This window comes from Alexandromys fortis, unplaced genomic scaffold, assembly GCF_014885135.2.
Source record: "Alexandromys fortis isolate MF-2015 unplaced genomic scaffold, M_Fortis_MF-2015_v1.1 scaffold_273, whole genome shotgun sequence".
Classification (NCBI taxonomy): Eukaryota; Metazoa; Chordata; class Mammalia; order Rodentia; family Cricetidae; genus Alexandromys; species Alexandromys fortis.
The window spans coordinates 1047205-1064409 of NW_026068145.1; the positions used below are offsets into that span (position 1 = coordinate 1047205).

Consider the following 17205-nt stretch of genomic DNA (forward strand, 5'->3'; position numbering starts at 1 on the left):
CCAGAAGAGGGCACCAGATCTCATTACAGATGGTTGTGATCCACCATGTGGTTCCTGGGAATTGAACTCAGGACCTCTGGAAGAACAGTCAGTGCTCTTGACCACTGAGCCATCTCTCCAGCCCCTGGAAACAACATTTTCAATGACAACGGGTGGCTAAGTTAAAGATTATGCTAAAAATTACTGGTCGATGGTGGCACACTTCTTTAATCCCAGCACTCAGGAGGCAGAGGCAGGCAGATCACTGTGAGCTTGAGACAGACCAGGTCTACAACCTGAATTCCAGAGTGGTTACACAGAGAAATCGTGTCTCAGGAATCCCTCCACCCCGCAAAAAAGATTATGCTCTAAGTGGGAGAAACATTCCATGTTCGATTAAATAGTCTTCTACCCAGGACGAAATCTGAGGTGGTTCTTCGAAGAAATCATAGGCCTTTCCAGACAGAGGAATAGTTCTGGGCTGTCCTGAATTAGAGAGCCAGCCCATGCAGGCAGTTAGAGGCTTTCTCTTTTTCTTCTTTCAATGTTTATGGGAGTTTTCCCTGTATGCAGGTCTGCGCGTCATGCATATGCCTGGTGCCCACGGGAACCAGAGGCATCAGATCCCCTGGAACTGGGGTTACAAGGAGTTGTGAACTAGTGCTGGGGATTGAATCCATTCTTTCTTGGGCTAGGAGTATGATTTACTGCTTAAGTGTATGTATCCCAGGACACATAATATGTTTTTAGTTCTTCAAAACAAAGGAAAACAAACTTCAAAGTGGAAAAACACCCTGTGGCCCATCAGGTGGGCAAAACTGAGAAAGTTTGCTGACATTACATCAGCAATAGTGTGGATTAACAGACAAGCTCATGCATTGTTAGTAAAAAAGAAAAATAGGCTGGGTTGTTTTGCTTGGTTTTGGGTTGGTTGTTTACTCAAGACAAGGTTTGTGTCACAGCTCTGGTTGTCCTGGAACTCACAGAGATGTGAGTTCTCTGTCGCATCGAGTGCTGGTTTTAGAGGCACGCACCACCACTGCCCAGTGAAAGGATAGATTGTTATAACCTATCTTGCTTTATTCTAAGTTACATAATTTTTTAAAAGATTTATTTATTATGTATATAATGTTCTGCCTGCAGGCCAGAAGCGGGCATGCATAAAGCCTCATTACAGATGGTTGTGAGCCACCATGTGGTTGCTGGGAATTGAACTCAGGACCTCTGGAAGAACAGTCAGCACTCTTAACCTGAGTCATCTATCCAGCTCCTATACTTCAGTTGTTTTTTTTTTTTTTTTTNCATATGTAGCCAAAGACTTCTGGACGGGATCCTGATCACTGTCTCCACTTCCTAAAAACTGGGATTATAGGTTTGATCCAGTGAGCTAGAGAGTACAACCTCTTTGAAAGATGGCTTGAAATATAAAATTTGCAAAACAAAGTTGGGCCTGGTAGCCATACTTCTTAATCCCAGCACTTTGTAAATAAAAAACAAATTTTCGTGAGTTCCAAGGCCAGTCTGGTCTACGCTGCCAACGTTTCGCTGTGACGCCCCGTCTCAAAAACAAACAAAACACTGAAAGCCACTGACTCAACAACTTCCCTTTAGCAGCTGAGGATATAAACTTTACATATGCAGAGGAATACACCACTCTCTACCTGGAACTAGCTATTGCAGACCAGGCTGAACTCACAGAGATCTGCCTGTCTCTGCGCCCCCCCCCCCAGTGCTGGGATTAAAGGCATGCGCCGCCACCGCCCGGCTAAAATTTGTTTTTAATAATAACACTAATTGAATATTAATTACAGTTTTGATCTCAACTCATTCCTCTAAGAATTCTAAGATAGAGCCAGGCCACTTGGGAGACAAGGTAAGCAGACCTCCAGTTCAAAGTAAGCCTGGCCTACTTCCAGAGAGTTTCAGGACAGGCAGGGCTGTTACACAGACAAACCCCATCTCAAAAAAATTGAAAAATTATAATCAGAAACATCTGCACATCCTGAAGGCATCTAATTTGGAATAAATCCATGTATCCTTAAATCCCTTCCTAAAAGCATCTGTGTTAATTGCTGGTCTTGTTACAACAAAATGCCCATCCAAGTTCCTGCAGGAAGGGCTCAGTTACGGTTACAGGTCCAGTGGACACTGCCCATCATGACAGGGAGGGCCAGGCAGTAGTGTAAGGCCACTGGGCACAATGTGCCCAGTCAAGCAGCTGCAATAAGACTGGGCACAGCTGACTTTCATGTTGTGATTTATTTATTTAAAATGAACAACTTCCAAACAAGACAGTAAGAATCGCAGGCACAACTGTGGAAGTGACAGTAAAGAACCCTTGCCTGGACAGCTGTGCTTATCAGATTTCTAAACCAGACATTTGTGTTAAAATGCTTCCCAATGCATCACTGCTACGGAAACACTCTCTAGTTGGGTCTCTGCCAGTCAAGCTCCATCAAGAACAGGCTCAAAGTTCATGCACTTTGCCCTCTCCTTAATGAAACCTGCTCGATCTGCATCTCCCAACCATTAGTTTAGATATTGTTTGCACAGTGTGGTCCAGGACTCCTAAGGCTTGAACACAAGCAGATCAAAGTGTTCTTTATTCTGGGTTACATAAGGAGCACCGAGCTGGAAACACATGCTACTGTAGCTGAGGTCTCAGCACTGTCATCGATTGGGTCCTGTCCAAAGTTACAGCTGGGGGACCTAACTGGGTTTCTTCCTAGTCACTTACTTTTCTCCTAATATCTCCTCAAGGGCCAGCTACCATTCCCCTTCATGCTTGGGAGTCTGGCACTCCCGGGAATGACTTGGATCCAGGAAATCATAGTTTGTAGCAATTGGTAGCTACTTGTTTGGTGCCTTGACCCTCCTTACTGGGTCAAAGACTTCCTATAAGCTGTGCAGTCCCAGTTCCTTGAACTACCAAATAGTGGGGTGTCTAGAGCCTTCCTCTCCTATTGGATCTCCTGTGTACTTCTGCCATCTTATTTCTCTTTTGTGGGTGCTAGGGGTTAAGCTTGGGACCCCTGTCCTTATCCAAGGCTGTTTACAGAACTCCTTAGAGCTGTGCCCACAGTTTTGCTATCAGCAGTGGGTCCTCCTGGTGCTTCCATTGTAATCAGACACAAACTGTAACAGTTCCCTGACATATACAAGTAAACCTGACTTTGAGCAACTCTTTAAAGATCACATTGTGTGTATCAGGGAAGGAGCATAAATGCCAAGGTACCCTTGTGGAGGGCAGAGGACAACCTGCAGTTCTTGACTCTCTTATCTTGTGGATCCTCCAGGTAGAACTCAGGTCACCAGGCTTGGTGGCAAGTGCCTTTAATCACCCACTCATCTTGTTTGCCTTGATTCTTTTGTCTTTCACCTTCAATAACAGTGGTTCTCAACCTTCCTAATGCTGTAACCCTTTAACACAGTTTCTCATGTTGTGATGAACCCCCACCATAAAATTATTTTCGTTGCTACTTCATAACTGTAATTTTGCTACTGTTATAAATTGTAAAACAAATGTCTGATATGCAGGGTATCTGATATGTGACCCCTGTGAAAGGGTTGTTCGACTCCCAAAGGTGTCTTGGCCCACAGGTTTAGAACCCTTGCTCTAAACCTTTGCTGAAGTCTTTGACTCGTCCTTCAAGGATTTAAGTTCTGCATACTCACTGAACCTGGACTTCCTAAGTGAGCGCATACTCGCTTCCAAACTACCAGTAGATAGGGAAGCTTGCTGCTGCCTCAGTGATTCCCAAACATTTTCTCCCCCTCTATCAAGTCCTTTTTACTGAGAAGTCTCAGTATGGCTCAGTGGGTAAAAGCACTAGTCACAAAAGCCTGAGGGAGGGCCTGAGTTTTATCCCTGTAACCCTTGTCAGAGTAAAAGTAGGAGAGAACCGATTCCACGAGTCATCCACCAGCCTCCACACAGCATAAGGCAACAGGAAATGAACACACACACTAATAAAAAGGTACTCTTCCCTTGGAGTCCTTTCTTCTCTGCAGAGTTCCTTTTTGCTTTCCCTATTAAAAACAAGATGCAGCCAGGCAGTGGTGGCACACGCCTTTAATCCCAGTACTCGGGAGGCAGAGACAGGCGGATCTCTGGGAGTTCGAGGCCAGCCAGGTCTACAAGAGCTAGTTCCAGGACAGGCTCCAAAGCTACAGAGAAACCCTGTCTCGAAAAACAAAACAAAACAAAACAAAACAAAACAAAACAAACAAGATGCGTGCTGCTTTTCTGCCATCTTCCAGCTGGAACAAAGACCCTATTTTGCCCACCTAACTTCTACCAGTAAGCGATGTCCCCAACTCTCGACTCCTTATCCTGTAACAGGCCAATGATTCCCTTAGATAACTAAATGCCACACACGACATCCTACAGTTTTAAAGTTGCTATTCGGCCAGTGAGAAGACTCAGTAGGTAAACGCACAGGCCACCAAACCTGACAACCCCGAGGCCCAACAGTGATCAGCTCCTCCAAGCTGTCTTCTGACCTCCACGTGTGTACTGTGAAGTGTACGTAAATTTTTTTTTTCTTTTCTGTTCTTTGCAGCGCTGAAACACAGGGGTGGGGGAGGATGACGACTAAGATTCCAGGGCACCTGACAGTGCTAGCACTTAGGGGGCTCATGCAGGCCAACGGCAAGGAAAGCCAGGAAGTGCACAGAAGCTGCAGACCAGAGCACACTACATAGCAAGAGTCTGTCTGAAACAACAAAGACACACTATATTAACAGTGCAGGATATCTAAATAAGAAGCTGCAAGTCAACTTTCAAACGTTTTATTTTTAGTGTTTTAAAACATTTTAATACAACAAAGATATAAAATAATATATTAGTTAAATCTGGATTTAATTTAGAATCAGGTATTTACTTATATACAACACTGTGCTTCAAGGTATGGCTACCACAGGGACTTTCACATCTTCAAGTAACACTAGTTTTTCTGTGGAAAGGGAGACACGCCCGGCTTAGTCCACACAAACTGCTTATTTACTGAGTTAGGCTCACCTCCTTTGTTCCATATCAGAAACTTTCGTTATCCTAACAATTCACGAAGTCTTCAATGAAAAATTATTAAAATTAAACATTTTAAAGATGTTAATAACAACAGGCTGTTTAGTTTTTCAGATAATCCAGTAGCTCAGATTAAAAGAGATGTGAAATAACAGTGACGAAAACAAGCAACTTCATAATACTCCTTCTCCTGTCGAAGCACAAGGCTTCCTTCTGCCGACAGGAGACACACACCAGAGGCCTCAGATTAACACACAGCAGAACGTATCCTCAGAACAACCTAGTGTAGCTGGGGAATAGCTTAGAGTTCACAGGCATTTGTACTGGACTTGATACAACATTAGTTATGTGAACTGACAGGTGACCCAACAAGCCCTTCTACAACACTTTCAGCCCTTTACAGCTCTGTGAGAAGAGACAAACAGAATCTTCCCGCCGGTCGGTTGGTTGAAGCTCTCTGAGCGCTAATGGGATTCACCAATCCCCAGCCGCAGAGGTACAGGGTGGGGACGATCGAGGCCAAGCTCAGCTCCGAATAAACAGCAGCTGTCTAAACCGTGTAAAGTTGTCATTAAACTGACATGCTTTGGCGGCTTTCACACTGGATGAAGAAAAGCAAACTATTCTAAGGAGTGCTCTTGTCTCCAAGGGCTGAGAACCTTAGAGGGTGGACAGGTGCTTTCACTGCTTTGACTATGGGATCTCTTTCTACAAAAGACTATCAATTAAGTGTATTAAATCAGGGAATTTAAGTCAAGAAAACCATAAACATTCTTAAGGATTTTAGCTCTAGAATCTTTAAGTGATAAAACTGCTTTTTGCTAAATATGATCAAAGCAGGTTTTTGTCATGAATTTGAACTTAATAAGAGCACGGGCGGTAAAGACAGGTGGATCCCTGAGTTCGAGGCTACCCTAATCTACAGACTGAATTCCAGGACAGCCCAGGCAATACAGAGAAACCCTGCCTCAAAAACAAAAAATAACTTTAAAAAATTAAAAAAAGGGGGGGGGAGAAAGACAAGTTTTGCACACGTTCCTAAAACAGGCTGCTTCCTCTCTGCTGTAAGAGGATCTGTTCCTCTCATCTCTGCCAGCTCTAGGTCCTAACAGGCAGGCAGGAGGGCCGCCACTCACAGTGCCAATGGTAAGCTCCTGGCAGTGGTTTTTCTAGTTTGTTAAATTGACTGATTCTAAGACGTAGCCTATTGCTTTCGATTTGGAAGATCATTAACATTTAGAACCAGCACGATTAAAAGTATTTTTGCCATAGCAAGTTTGGTCAGACAGGACTGGAGGACAGCCTACTGGGAAGTACAACCCAGACAAAAAAGGTTTCTGCCTCATTCCTTTCCTACCAGCTCCCTTTCAATAAGATGCCCTGCCTTGCCCCGTAAAACAGAGCTGAGCATGTAGATCAATAGCTGAGCCCTTGCCGGGCACACACAGCCCTAGGTTTAGGATGTAGATCAATGGCTGAGCCCTTGCCGGGCACACACAGCCCTAGGTTTAGCACCACAAGGAGGGCAACAACACTGTTTCTAGAACATAGGCAATCCATCAAGGTCTTCTTACAGAACCCCTAGTTGGAATCCCCAAACTCAAAACCTTTCCTTCCTTCTGTACTAAGTTGTCAACAATGAAATGCTTGTACAACTGCAGAATCAACTACAAGATTCAAAGGCATGGAGCCTCTCCACCCAGCCACATCCTGCCCAGAATGTAAACATAAACTCTATCTTCTCTACAGTTAAGATTTCAACAAGAGAAAAGGTACAAAGACAAAAACTGAAAACTAACTGTCTTCGTTGAGACCCGAAGATGATTACGTCATGTAAACGCTCTTATAATAGCTAACAGCTTACTATCTAGCCTACCTTTCCTCAAACATTGGGAGGAGCCATGAGGCCACTCACAAGGACACTGCGGGCTGCAATAGCACAGCAAAGCTACCTGCATTTACTTTTCTATTTTGTTCTACAATAATCCATATGAGGAGAGAAGCCAGATGTTAAGACATTTACCATTAATATAGTTAAAATTTTAAAATTCATGTTGACACGTGTTTCTGGAACAGTCTCCGAAAGCCAACACTAGCTCCCCTAGCTAAGTTGGGTTTGACATGCTATGTCAGGGGATGGGGGTAAGAGGGTGGCAGTAATGGCCTCTGACCACAAGTCAAACCACTTAAACATGCACGGAAAACCTTCACCCCATGATTATGTAATCTCTTTACATGAGATATTGGCGTTTTTGATCCTGGCTTGTAACAGAATCACCAATTTAAAATACTGTAAGATTCTGCAATATAAGATTTAAGAACATAATCAAACTTGAGTCGCCTCACACCACTTCTCAAGTCATAAACGAGTGCTGTCTCCAGCAGACCCGGAGCGCAGTTGTTCAGCGCGGGCTGAAACCTGCCTGCCTAATATCCCTTTCCTGCCTGATTCACCCAGGTAGCTTCAGAGAGGTGGGACTATGACTCCAATTGCAATAATGAATATTTCATCCAAACAGAGAAGAAATAGATGTCTGCTGTAGTCTGTGACCTCAGTACGCCTCAAAGTCCGTGTATTGAAATGGAATGTATAAAAACCACACAATTAGTATTCCACTTGTTTAAGTTGAAAGTCAATTTCCAATTCTACAACCAGGTTAAGGTCAAAGCTAAAGTGGCAGATGGTATCAGAGGTAAAATTAATCACTGAAGGTAATTTTCTAATGCAAACAGAGCTAATTCGTTTTAGTTCTTGACTGCCAAATTAAAACTATAGAAAGAATGTATGTACACAATTATTTTTAAGATAAAAAGCAACAAGCTTTTAGTGTCCAAATATGTCTCAGACTGTTTACTTTCAACAGTCAAAAATGAGATATTTCAGAAAAATAAAACAAAAATCCCCACAGCGTTAACACTATGCCTACAACCTGTAGAATGTTTTCATTAGAAGAAAGACTTCTTTGCATGCACATTTACTTATTTACTGACATAAGAACTTCAACATCTGGTAAAACCCTCTTACTTGTCTCACAAAGTCACATCATTAAGAAAAGCATATACTGGGCTATCATCTGCCCTGTAACATAAATTCACTCCAGACACTTACAGCACTAAAATGACCCCACTTTACTATTACAAAGGCGGCTGTTTCCCTCACGAGTCCTTCCTATTGTTCACACTGAAGCTTTAAAACAAAACAGGAACTGCACCTATGGTGAAAATGCTGACCCCACATTTGCATTAGTGGGAAGGCCAATGACACCTGACCAGCATGTCACCACCACACACGTGGCCCCTTGCATTCTCTTCTTGTTTCACACCAGTTGCTGTGTTCAATACACTTTTCTTAAAAATGGTTCAAAGGGCAAAACATGTTTACCAGTAAGACAATCACTTTCCAGACAGACACAGATTAGCTCAAGGAAGAAGTGAGACTGGTTCACCCGCTAGGGGGAAAGAGCTTCAAAAAATATTTGACTTGAGTCCTACTGGAAATCAATAAAAATCCATCAACCAGCCCAAGCTGATGTGTTTGAGTTCAGTAAGCAAACGCTCAGCATGCATCACCCACACACTGGGTCTTCCTGCAATAAAGAAGGGGCAGGAAATCCCTCCTGGAGCTCTTTGTTTAAACAGCTAGGTAAGGAGTCTTGGTTGCTCTTTCTTGAGTTTTATAGTCACAGACTTGCTCAGAACGGGAAATCTGTCAACATATAAGCCAAAAATGCAACATATCCAGGAACAACCTGGGACAAAGCAAAGTTATTCATTTTCATTCCGTAACTACTGTATATTTAACAACAAACTCATTACAGAGATACAGTCTTCATCCAATTAGTCTTTTCATTATTGCCGGTTTAGAAAAAGGCCAACAATATTCATTAGGTACTGTGCCATTAACATTGCATTCAAAGAAAGAAAACATAGGAAACCAAATTCTTGCTCTCCTGCTCTGATGATAAGCTCTGGTATTGGCCAGAGTATGGTAGTACAGAAAGAGTCTCGTTGTGATATAGAAGGCAATAAACACATCAATGGAATAATGTTCGTGGGCAGCCAAGATGAAGAAGATTCCAAAGAGGTTGAGAACCCAGGACAGAGTATGCAAGAAATTCCAGCTTCTTGGTGTATCTAGGAGAAGGACAGAAGGGTCATTTAAAAACACATTTCTTCTAAAGCTTCTTGGTCACATGCTTCTCAGGGTAGGCTACAAGCTGTTGCTCCCCAACCTGCTAAGTGCCCCAGCCCTGTCTCATGTGGTTCAGGCTGCCCTGAACTGCTTGTGTAGCTGAGGACGACAGGCATGAGCCATCACATGTTTTTATGCGGTGCTGAGGATCATGCATGACAGACCAGCACTCCACCAAGTAAGTTCCAACCCCAGCCCAACTGCCTATTCTTCCTAGGACTTTATATCCTCCCCATTTCCTCCTCTGCAACCAGCTGTCTGATATGTACAGAAGCATTGAAGACATACTTACATTCCGTGACAAAAAAATTCAGCATGGTTAGAACAACTGTGTGGCCACTGAACATGTAATCTCCACAAGTGTGGACACCAGTTAGGGTCATACCAAAGCCGCTCCAAATGGCAAATGCCCGGTGTAGTTTCTCCCACACACTTCCATATATCTATAAAGAAATCTTTGAATTAGTTCTTCAAATGCTTAGAGAGGTTCCAAGATTCCCCAGATCCATTATGGGAAGGGAATTTGTGAGGAATGATTCATTCAGGCAAAGGCAAACCCAATTAATTCAAAGTGGGTCCAGAGTGACCAAAAGCTTTCCTAGCCTCAGAAAACGCTGCTAATTAAGTGAGATCACGGTAATTCGAGCTCTTTTCTAGTAGAGTCCTTGAGAGTGAAAAGGTCCAGCTGGGCATGCAACATATGCTGAAGGGGCTTGAGCACAGGCTGGTCTACATACTGAGTTCCAGGACAGCCAGGGGCATAGAGAGAGCACATCTCAAGACAACAACAAAAGCAAAAAGTAGAAAGTGAAAAGGTCAAAGTCAAGAATGATGTGACATGTCCATAACCCAACACTTCATAGTCAGAGGCGGGAGGATCAAGAGTCCAAGGCTATATTCTCAATGACAGGCCAGCCAAGGTTACCAAGAACATCCCTAAATTTTATTTTACTTTATTTGCTTATTTTTATCCCACAATGCCCATGCTTAAATCTATATTACAATCTTTATTTTATTTTTGGTTTTTCGAGACAGGGTTTCTCTGTGCTATTCCCAACAGTGAAAGAAAGGCCAACCCTCCAGCACTGTAGGAAAGGGATGCCTAAGATCATACCAAGTTTTGTATTTAAGCACAAATAGAGTACAAGAGATTTCTTCTGGCTGCCCAGTGCAGCCTGGCAGAAAAAATGGTCCAGTATTCACTTCTGCTTAGAGAAATAGTCTTTGCTCTTTTGGACATCAGGCTCGAGGGTATCACTGCCAGGTTTCCAGCCAACTGGGCACACTTCACTATGTCAGTGAACTGGAAGGCCTGGAATAATTTCAGAATCTCATCTACAGAGCAACCAACAGGAAGATCATTTACAGTGATCTGTCGAAGGGTACCTTTATCATCAATAATAAAGAGGCCCCTGAAAGAGATATCTTCATCAGCCTTTAAGACTCCATAATCTTGAGCAATGGTGTGCTTGAGATTTGATACCAAAGGAAATGTTCATAGGTCCCAATCCTCCTTGTTTCTTGGGTGTAATTAACCCATGCCAGATGACAGAAGTAAGAATCCACAGAAGCTCCAATCACTTGGCAGTTCAGTTTCTTAAATTCTTCTGCCCTATCACTAAAAGCAATGATCTTGGTAGGGTATATAAAAGTAAAATCAAGAGGGTAACAGAAAAATGTGTTCTATTTTCCTCATTTAGGCAGATATCTTAAATTGCCTGTCGATCTGGCATAACAGCTGCGGCTTTGAAGTTGGGGGCAGGATGCCCAATTTTTGCATGTCCTGAAGACATCTAGCTATCAGCAGGGCTGAGTCACAGGTCTCAGAGAAAGAAACAGTTACAGGAAGGAAAGAAGATGACCCCGTACATACATTTCTAATATTGTTCAAGGTATTGTACCTATGCAACTCATTTAACAATGTAATGCAAAGTTTTAGCCCTCGAAAGTTATTATTACCAACTATTTAGGATAATAACAAATATTGGTCAGTAGTAGTCACTTATCTCAAGGTCAAACAAATTATTTTAGATAGACAGGTCATCTTCAAACACTTCAGAGATCTGCAGAATATGGTATTTAAGAAGTTTTAATAACACAGGTTCTTCTTTTATGACCATGAGACATGTCTGCTCCTGGCAGCACAAATGTACCTCAGAGAAGATGACAGTCAAAGCAACTCCATAGGGCGTTTGCTTTCTTTGTAGCAAAAGTAAGCCACTGGGCAAGAAAGTGTCCTTGCCTTGACTGCTGACAGTATGCTGTCTAAATTGGAAAAACAGGACACAAAAGAAAGGACCACCAAATTTTGCCAAGACAAGGTAGGACAATCCTTCAAAAATCATGCTTCATAGAAAAGTCTGTCAAATATTCTAGGCCTATAGGCCAAAGATGGATGCCCCAACATTATAGAGGAACCTTGGGTAACTGTCCAGGCAGCCAGCTGTTTCTGTCATTTCTCACAATTTTTGGAAGTTGCTTGCTCACACTTCCTGCTTTACTTGGCTAATGTTTTCTTCTTGGGTCTCCCAGGGACTAAACACAAGACAGCTACAGTCTCCTTGTTTACTAGACTCAGAAAAGAAATCACTAAGGAAATGTAAAGTGTATAAGGCTGAGAGACATAAAAAGATAACTGTGGGTTGGTAATGCAGGTTAGAATGAAAAGTGAACTAGGTGTAAGATTCGACTCAGTAGGACAGACAACAGAGAATTTTCTCTGAATTTGTCAAATGCAAATGGACTAGACATTGTTGATGTACTTATTGCCCATATATATATCGTTGGGTACTTATTATATATAGTTTTCTTACATTAGTTATAGCCTTATTTTATTTTTTATAATTTTTATTTACAAAAAAGGGAAATGTGATATTTTGTTTGTGCTTAAACAAATAAAGCTTGCCTGAAGATAAGAGTGTGGAGCTAGCCACACTAGTTAGTCATAGAGGCCAGGCAGTAATGGCACACACCTTAATTCCAGCACTCAGGAGACAGAGTGGGTCTCTTGAGTTCAAAGCCACCCTGGGCTACATGAGATTGAATCAGTCTAAAAGAAAAACAGAGCCTTTGACCTCAGCACTTGGGAGCACATGTCTTTAATCCCAGTACGAAGGAGGTGGAGACAGGAATGATATGGTTGGGTGGAGAGAGGAATATAAGGAATATAAGACAGGAGTTCAAAGCATTCAGCCTGAGGACAGGATACCCCGTTTGGTCTGAGGATTTGTAGAGGTAAGGACTAGTGGCTGGCTGATCTGCTTCTCTGATCTTTCAGCTTTCACCCACTAATATCTGACTATTAAGACCCATTAGAAATCATGCCACAGAAAAACTATCTAGATGACAAGATATGCAAATTAGCTCTGTGCTGCTAAATTTCAAAAACAATCTTGGTTCCATGATTTTAAGCCATTAATTTATCAAAAATGAAATGCCTATGGATCTCACTGTAAGGGATTTGTCTGCTGGTTATTATCCCCATAACACTCTACTTCTGAGACTGCTATAAATAATGTAGGATAATAATAATAATATAGGCCTATGGATCTCACTGTAAGGGATTTGTCTGCTGGTTATTATCCCCATAACACTCTACTTCTGAGACTGCTATAAGTAATGTAGGTCAATAGGCAGGCTGCGTTATGCTTCAAAGCAATTAGCAGCATTTGGGGCAGATTTGGATAGAAATACATACCTATAATACATAACCTATAATAAAGAAAAGTCACCAGAAACAGAAAGAGGACTGTCCACAGTGGAGAGTGACATCTAATTTCTTCCTGTAGCACAAGATGCAGCTACGTGCACAAAGCTCCAGCCTTCTCTTCAGTGGCTGTACCCTGATAGTTCCCTTCAAGCACAGGAAATTCTTATCTGCATAACAAGCTTATGTTATGTTGTTCCACCTTAAATATATTCCTTTGATATTTTTGGATCTGGCTGTTCAGAAAACTGCACTCAGTAAGGGCTTTAAAAATCCCTCCGTGTATAAAAAGAAGCATCTATCTACATTAGCGAATGAAGCAAAAGATACAAACACAAAAGCATTCTTTGAGATCTCCAGATCTGCCTTTAGCAGGAGGCAGAGACTGAGGGTCTGAACCCTCCAACCCAGACAGGTGTCCATGTGTTGCTACCTGAAAAATCTTGTCTGGATAATAGGCTGCCATTCATGGCCAAGGAGGTCCTCTCCTGAACTTGCCCCACCTCCAGAAGCCCCCTGTCCCTTAATCCTTTGTATAAGGAAAAGCAAACTTCAACACTCTGGCAGAGTCCTCTACTTTGTACATGGCTCTGGAGGTACTATCAAATGTGTGTGCCTTTTCTTCTAGTAATCTATTGAGACCAAAACAGTCAAACTTTCAGAGGAAAAGCACACAACTTCATTACAGTTTGTTCCTAATCAATTAGTATACTTTTGGGGGAAAATGTTTTTGCCTTCACGTCAAACCACGTATGGTATGATTTCAGGAGATTAGGTTCTTATATAAACAAAAAGTGAACAAAGTCGCATGCTGTAGGAATGAAAACCCAAACTCCACCTCCAGTCAAATGCAGTACTGTCGTCACTTCCAGAGACTGCTAACAACTGCTGTGACAGCTACAGCACACAACTGGGAACCATGCAGCTGTTCTAAAACAGCCAGAGGATCTTCTCGCTGAAGGTCAAGGACTCCTCAGCCTCACTGACAGGTCACCCCACCATGAGATCACCCTCAAGCAAGACTAGTCACCTCATGGGAACTGGCTTTTTCCCTCAGGCAATAACAAGAACTGAGGTACCCACCAGACCACACTTAGACCAAGGCACTCCAACTTTTCCTCCACTTGAACCTAAAGTTCTTATCAGTACTGATTTTGGAGGTCACTGGACTCCTCTGTCTGCTCCTCTTTACCACGTGGCCACAATGACCAAACTTCTCTGTCTTCTATCACTAATCCCCTTAATTGGTACACTGGGATAGGTGACTCAGTTTAGTCTGCTGGGACTTGGGGAGTGGGCTCTGTGATTAAGAATATGTACTGTTCTTTCAAAGGACCCTAATCACTTCCCAGAATGCATGAATGATGGCTCCCAACTGCAGCTCCAAGAAATCCAACACCTCTGGTCTTTGTGGGATTCACTATGGCAGTGGTTCTCAACCTTCCTAATGATGCGAACTTTTAACAGTTCCTCATATTGAGGTGACCCCAACCACAAAATTATTTTCATTACTACCTCATAACTGTAATTTTGCTAGTTATAAACTGTAATGTAAATAATCGATACGCAGGATATCTGATATGTGAGCCCTATAAAAGGATTGTTCAACCCTCAAAAGGGTCAAACAGGTTATGAGCTACAGGTTGAAAATCAGTGCACTATGTGGTTCAGCTGTTCTCAAATTTGCCACACAGCCTTCTGAGTGCTGGGATTATAGGTATGAACTGCCAAGTCCCGTTACTGATGACTGTTTCAGTGCAGTTTTGATCTGATAAGTAAAGGCCTGAGTGGGTCTAGCAAGAAGGTTCAGTGCTTAGAGGCACTCCTGGGCAGGCTCAATTTCTGGGTCTCACCAAGCAGCAGGAGAGAAGTGGCTCTCAAGAGCTGTCCTCTGAACCACACACTCATGCTGAGGCATGTGTACACCTGCACTTGCATATGTGCACACACGTACTCTCTTTAATATTTTTTCCTTTCGTTTTTTTGAGACAAAGTTCCTCTGTAGCTTTGGAGCCTGTCCTGGAACTCCCTCTATAGATCAGGCTGGCCTCTAACTCTTCTGTCTCCTGAGTGCTAGGATTAAAGGCATGCACCACCATCACTTGGCAACACCCCCTAAATCTAAAATATTTTTGATGGATATTTTTGAGTGATATCTGGAAACCAAAAGCAAACATGGATAATGTTCATTGCACTGCTTCAGAAAGAAAGGATACTTAAAATGTACAAAGTTACCAAAGGCAATCTACAGATTCAATGCAATGCCCAGCAAAATTCTTCAAAGACCTCGAAACAATGGTAATTCATATGGAAAAGCAAAAAACCCAGGATAGCCAAAATAATCCTATACAATGAAAGAAATACTGGAGGCATCACAATCACTGACTTCAAACTCTACTACAGTACTGAAAACAGCCTGGTATTGGCATAAGAACAGACAGGAGGACCAATGGAACTGAATAGAAGACCCAGATCAGACAGAGGTCTAAGCTCCAAAATATTCAAAGAACTCAAGAAATTGGACACAAAAAGATCACATAATCCAATAAAAAAAAAAAAATGGAGTACAGACCCAAACAGAGAACTCTCAACAGAGGAATCTAAAATGGCTGAAAGACACTTAAGGAAATGTTCAATATCCTTAGTCAGCCGGGCGATGGTGGCGCACGCCTTTAATACCAGCACTCGGGAGGCAGAGGCAGGCGGATCTCTGTGAGTTCGAGACCAGCCTGGTCTACAGAGCTAGTGCCAGGACAGGCTCCAAAGCCACAAAGAAACCCTGTCTCGAAAAACAAAACAAAAACAACAACAACAAAAAATCCTTAGTCATCAGAGAAATGCAAATCAAAACAACTCTGAGATTCAATCTTACACCTGTAACAATGGCCAAGATCAAAAATACTGATGACAACTTAGGCTGGAGAGGTTGTGGAGAAAAGGGAACACTTCTGCATTGCTGGTGGGAATACAAGCTGGTACAACCCCTTTGGATGGCAGTGTGGCCATTTCTCAGAAAATTAGGAAACAACCTTCCTCAAGACCCAGTAACTTCACTTTTGGGTATATATCCAAAGGATGCTCAATCATGCCACAAGGACATGTGCTCAACTATGTTCATAGCTTTGTTTGTCATAGCCAGAACCTGGAAACAACCTAAATGCCCCTCGACCGAAGAATGGATAAGGAAAACGTGGTACATTTACACAATGGAATACTATTCAGCAGAAAAAAATAACGACAGCTTGAATTTTGCAGGAAAATGGATGGAGCTAGAAAACATTATTTTGAGTGAGGTAACCCAGACACAGAAAGACAATTATCACATGTACTCACTCATAGGTGCTTTTTAAACATAAAGCAAAGAAAGCCAGTCTACAAACCACAATCCCAGAGAACTTAGACAACAATGAGGACATTAAGAGAGACTTACATAGATCTAATCCAGATGCAAAAGTAGAAGAAAGTAGAAAAAGACAAGATCTCCTGAGTAAATTGGGAGCATGGGGACCTTGGGGGACGGTTGAGGTGGGGAGGGGAGAGCCAGGGAGGGGAGCAGAGAAAAATGTAGAGCTCAATAAATATCAATTTTTAAAAAAAGGTTACAAAGTTACTATGTGCTCTTTACAAAAAAAAGTAACTAAGGAGACTGGGGAGATGGCTAAAGTGCTTCTATGCAAATGTGCCTTGAGTTCAGATCCCTAGAACCCATGCCAAGACAAAACCTAAAAGGCTAGTTGGATACAATGGCTCATTGGTAATCCCAGTATGAAGAGGAGACAAGAATTCCCCAGAGTGGCTGGCATGTTAGCTGAACTAGTGGCTCCACATGCATGCTGAAATGCCTCAGTATATAAGGTGGAGATTGATCAAGAAAAGAACCTGACACTAACCTCAGGCCTTACCCAGACACACAAGATAAAGAATAATATAGCAGTAACTTAACCCTAAATTACAGATCCATCTTTGAAATTCATCCTCAGTTGAAGGATGTCTATCAATGTCAACTTATTGGAGTAAATACAAACTCTACATAAAAATGATTTGTGCTGCTGGAGGTACCCAACACTTCTAATCCTAGCAGTTGTGAGGTAGAGACAGGAGAATCTCTCTGAGTTCCAGGCCAGCCTGAGTTCTAGGCTATCCAGAGTTCATAGCGAGATTCTGCCTCCAAGGGAGGGAGAAAAGAAAGGAGAAACTCCAAGCCAGATCTGTGCAAAGTAGGCACAACTAATAACAGTTTTACTTATAGGTTGGGACAAAAAGGGTTCTATGTGAGCTTTTGCTTTTTTAACATACATTTAT

General features: G+C 42.3%; 1 protein-coding gene and 1 pseudogene across 2 annotated transcripts in view; both read right to left on the minus strand.

Moving 5' to 3' along the window:
• Positions 1-4754: 4754 nt before the first annotated feature.
• Samd8 (sterile alpha motif domain containing 8) overlaps positions 4755-17205 on the minus strand; it is a 49970-nt gene continuing 37519 nt past the window's right edge. For both annotated transcript variants that reach the window (XM_050126928.1, XM_050126929.1), the window contains exons 5-6: positions 9490-9640; positions 4755-9139 (exon numbers count right to left, since the gene is read on the minus strand). In XM_050126928.1, the coding sequence (XP_049982885.1) occupies positions 8835-9139; positions 9490-9640 (456 nt within the window). In that variant the 3' untranslated portion in view covers positions 4755-8834. The remainder of the gene's footprint in view (positions 9140-9489; positions 9641-17205) is intronic.
• LOC126491351 (peroxiredoxin-1-like) lies at positions 9647-11202 on the minus strand (annotated as a pseudogene).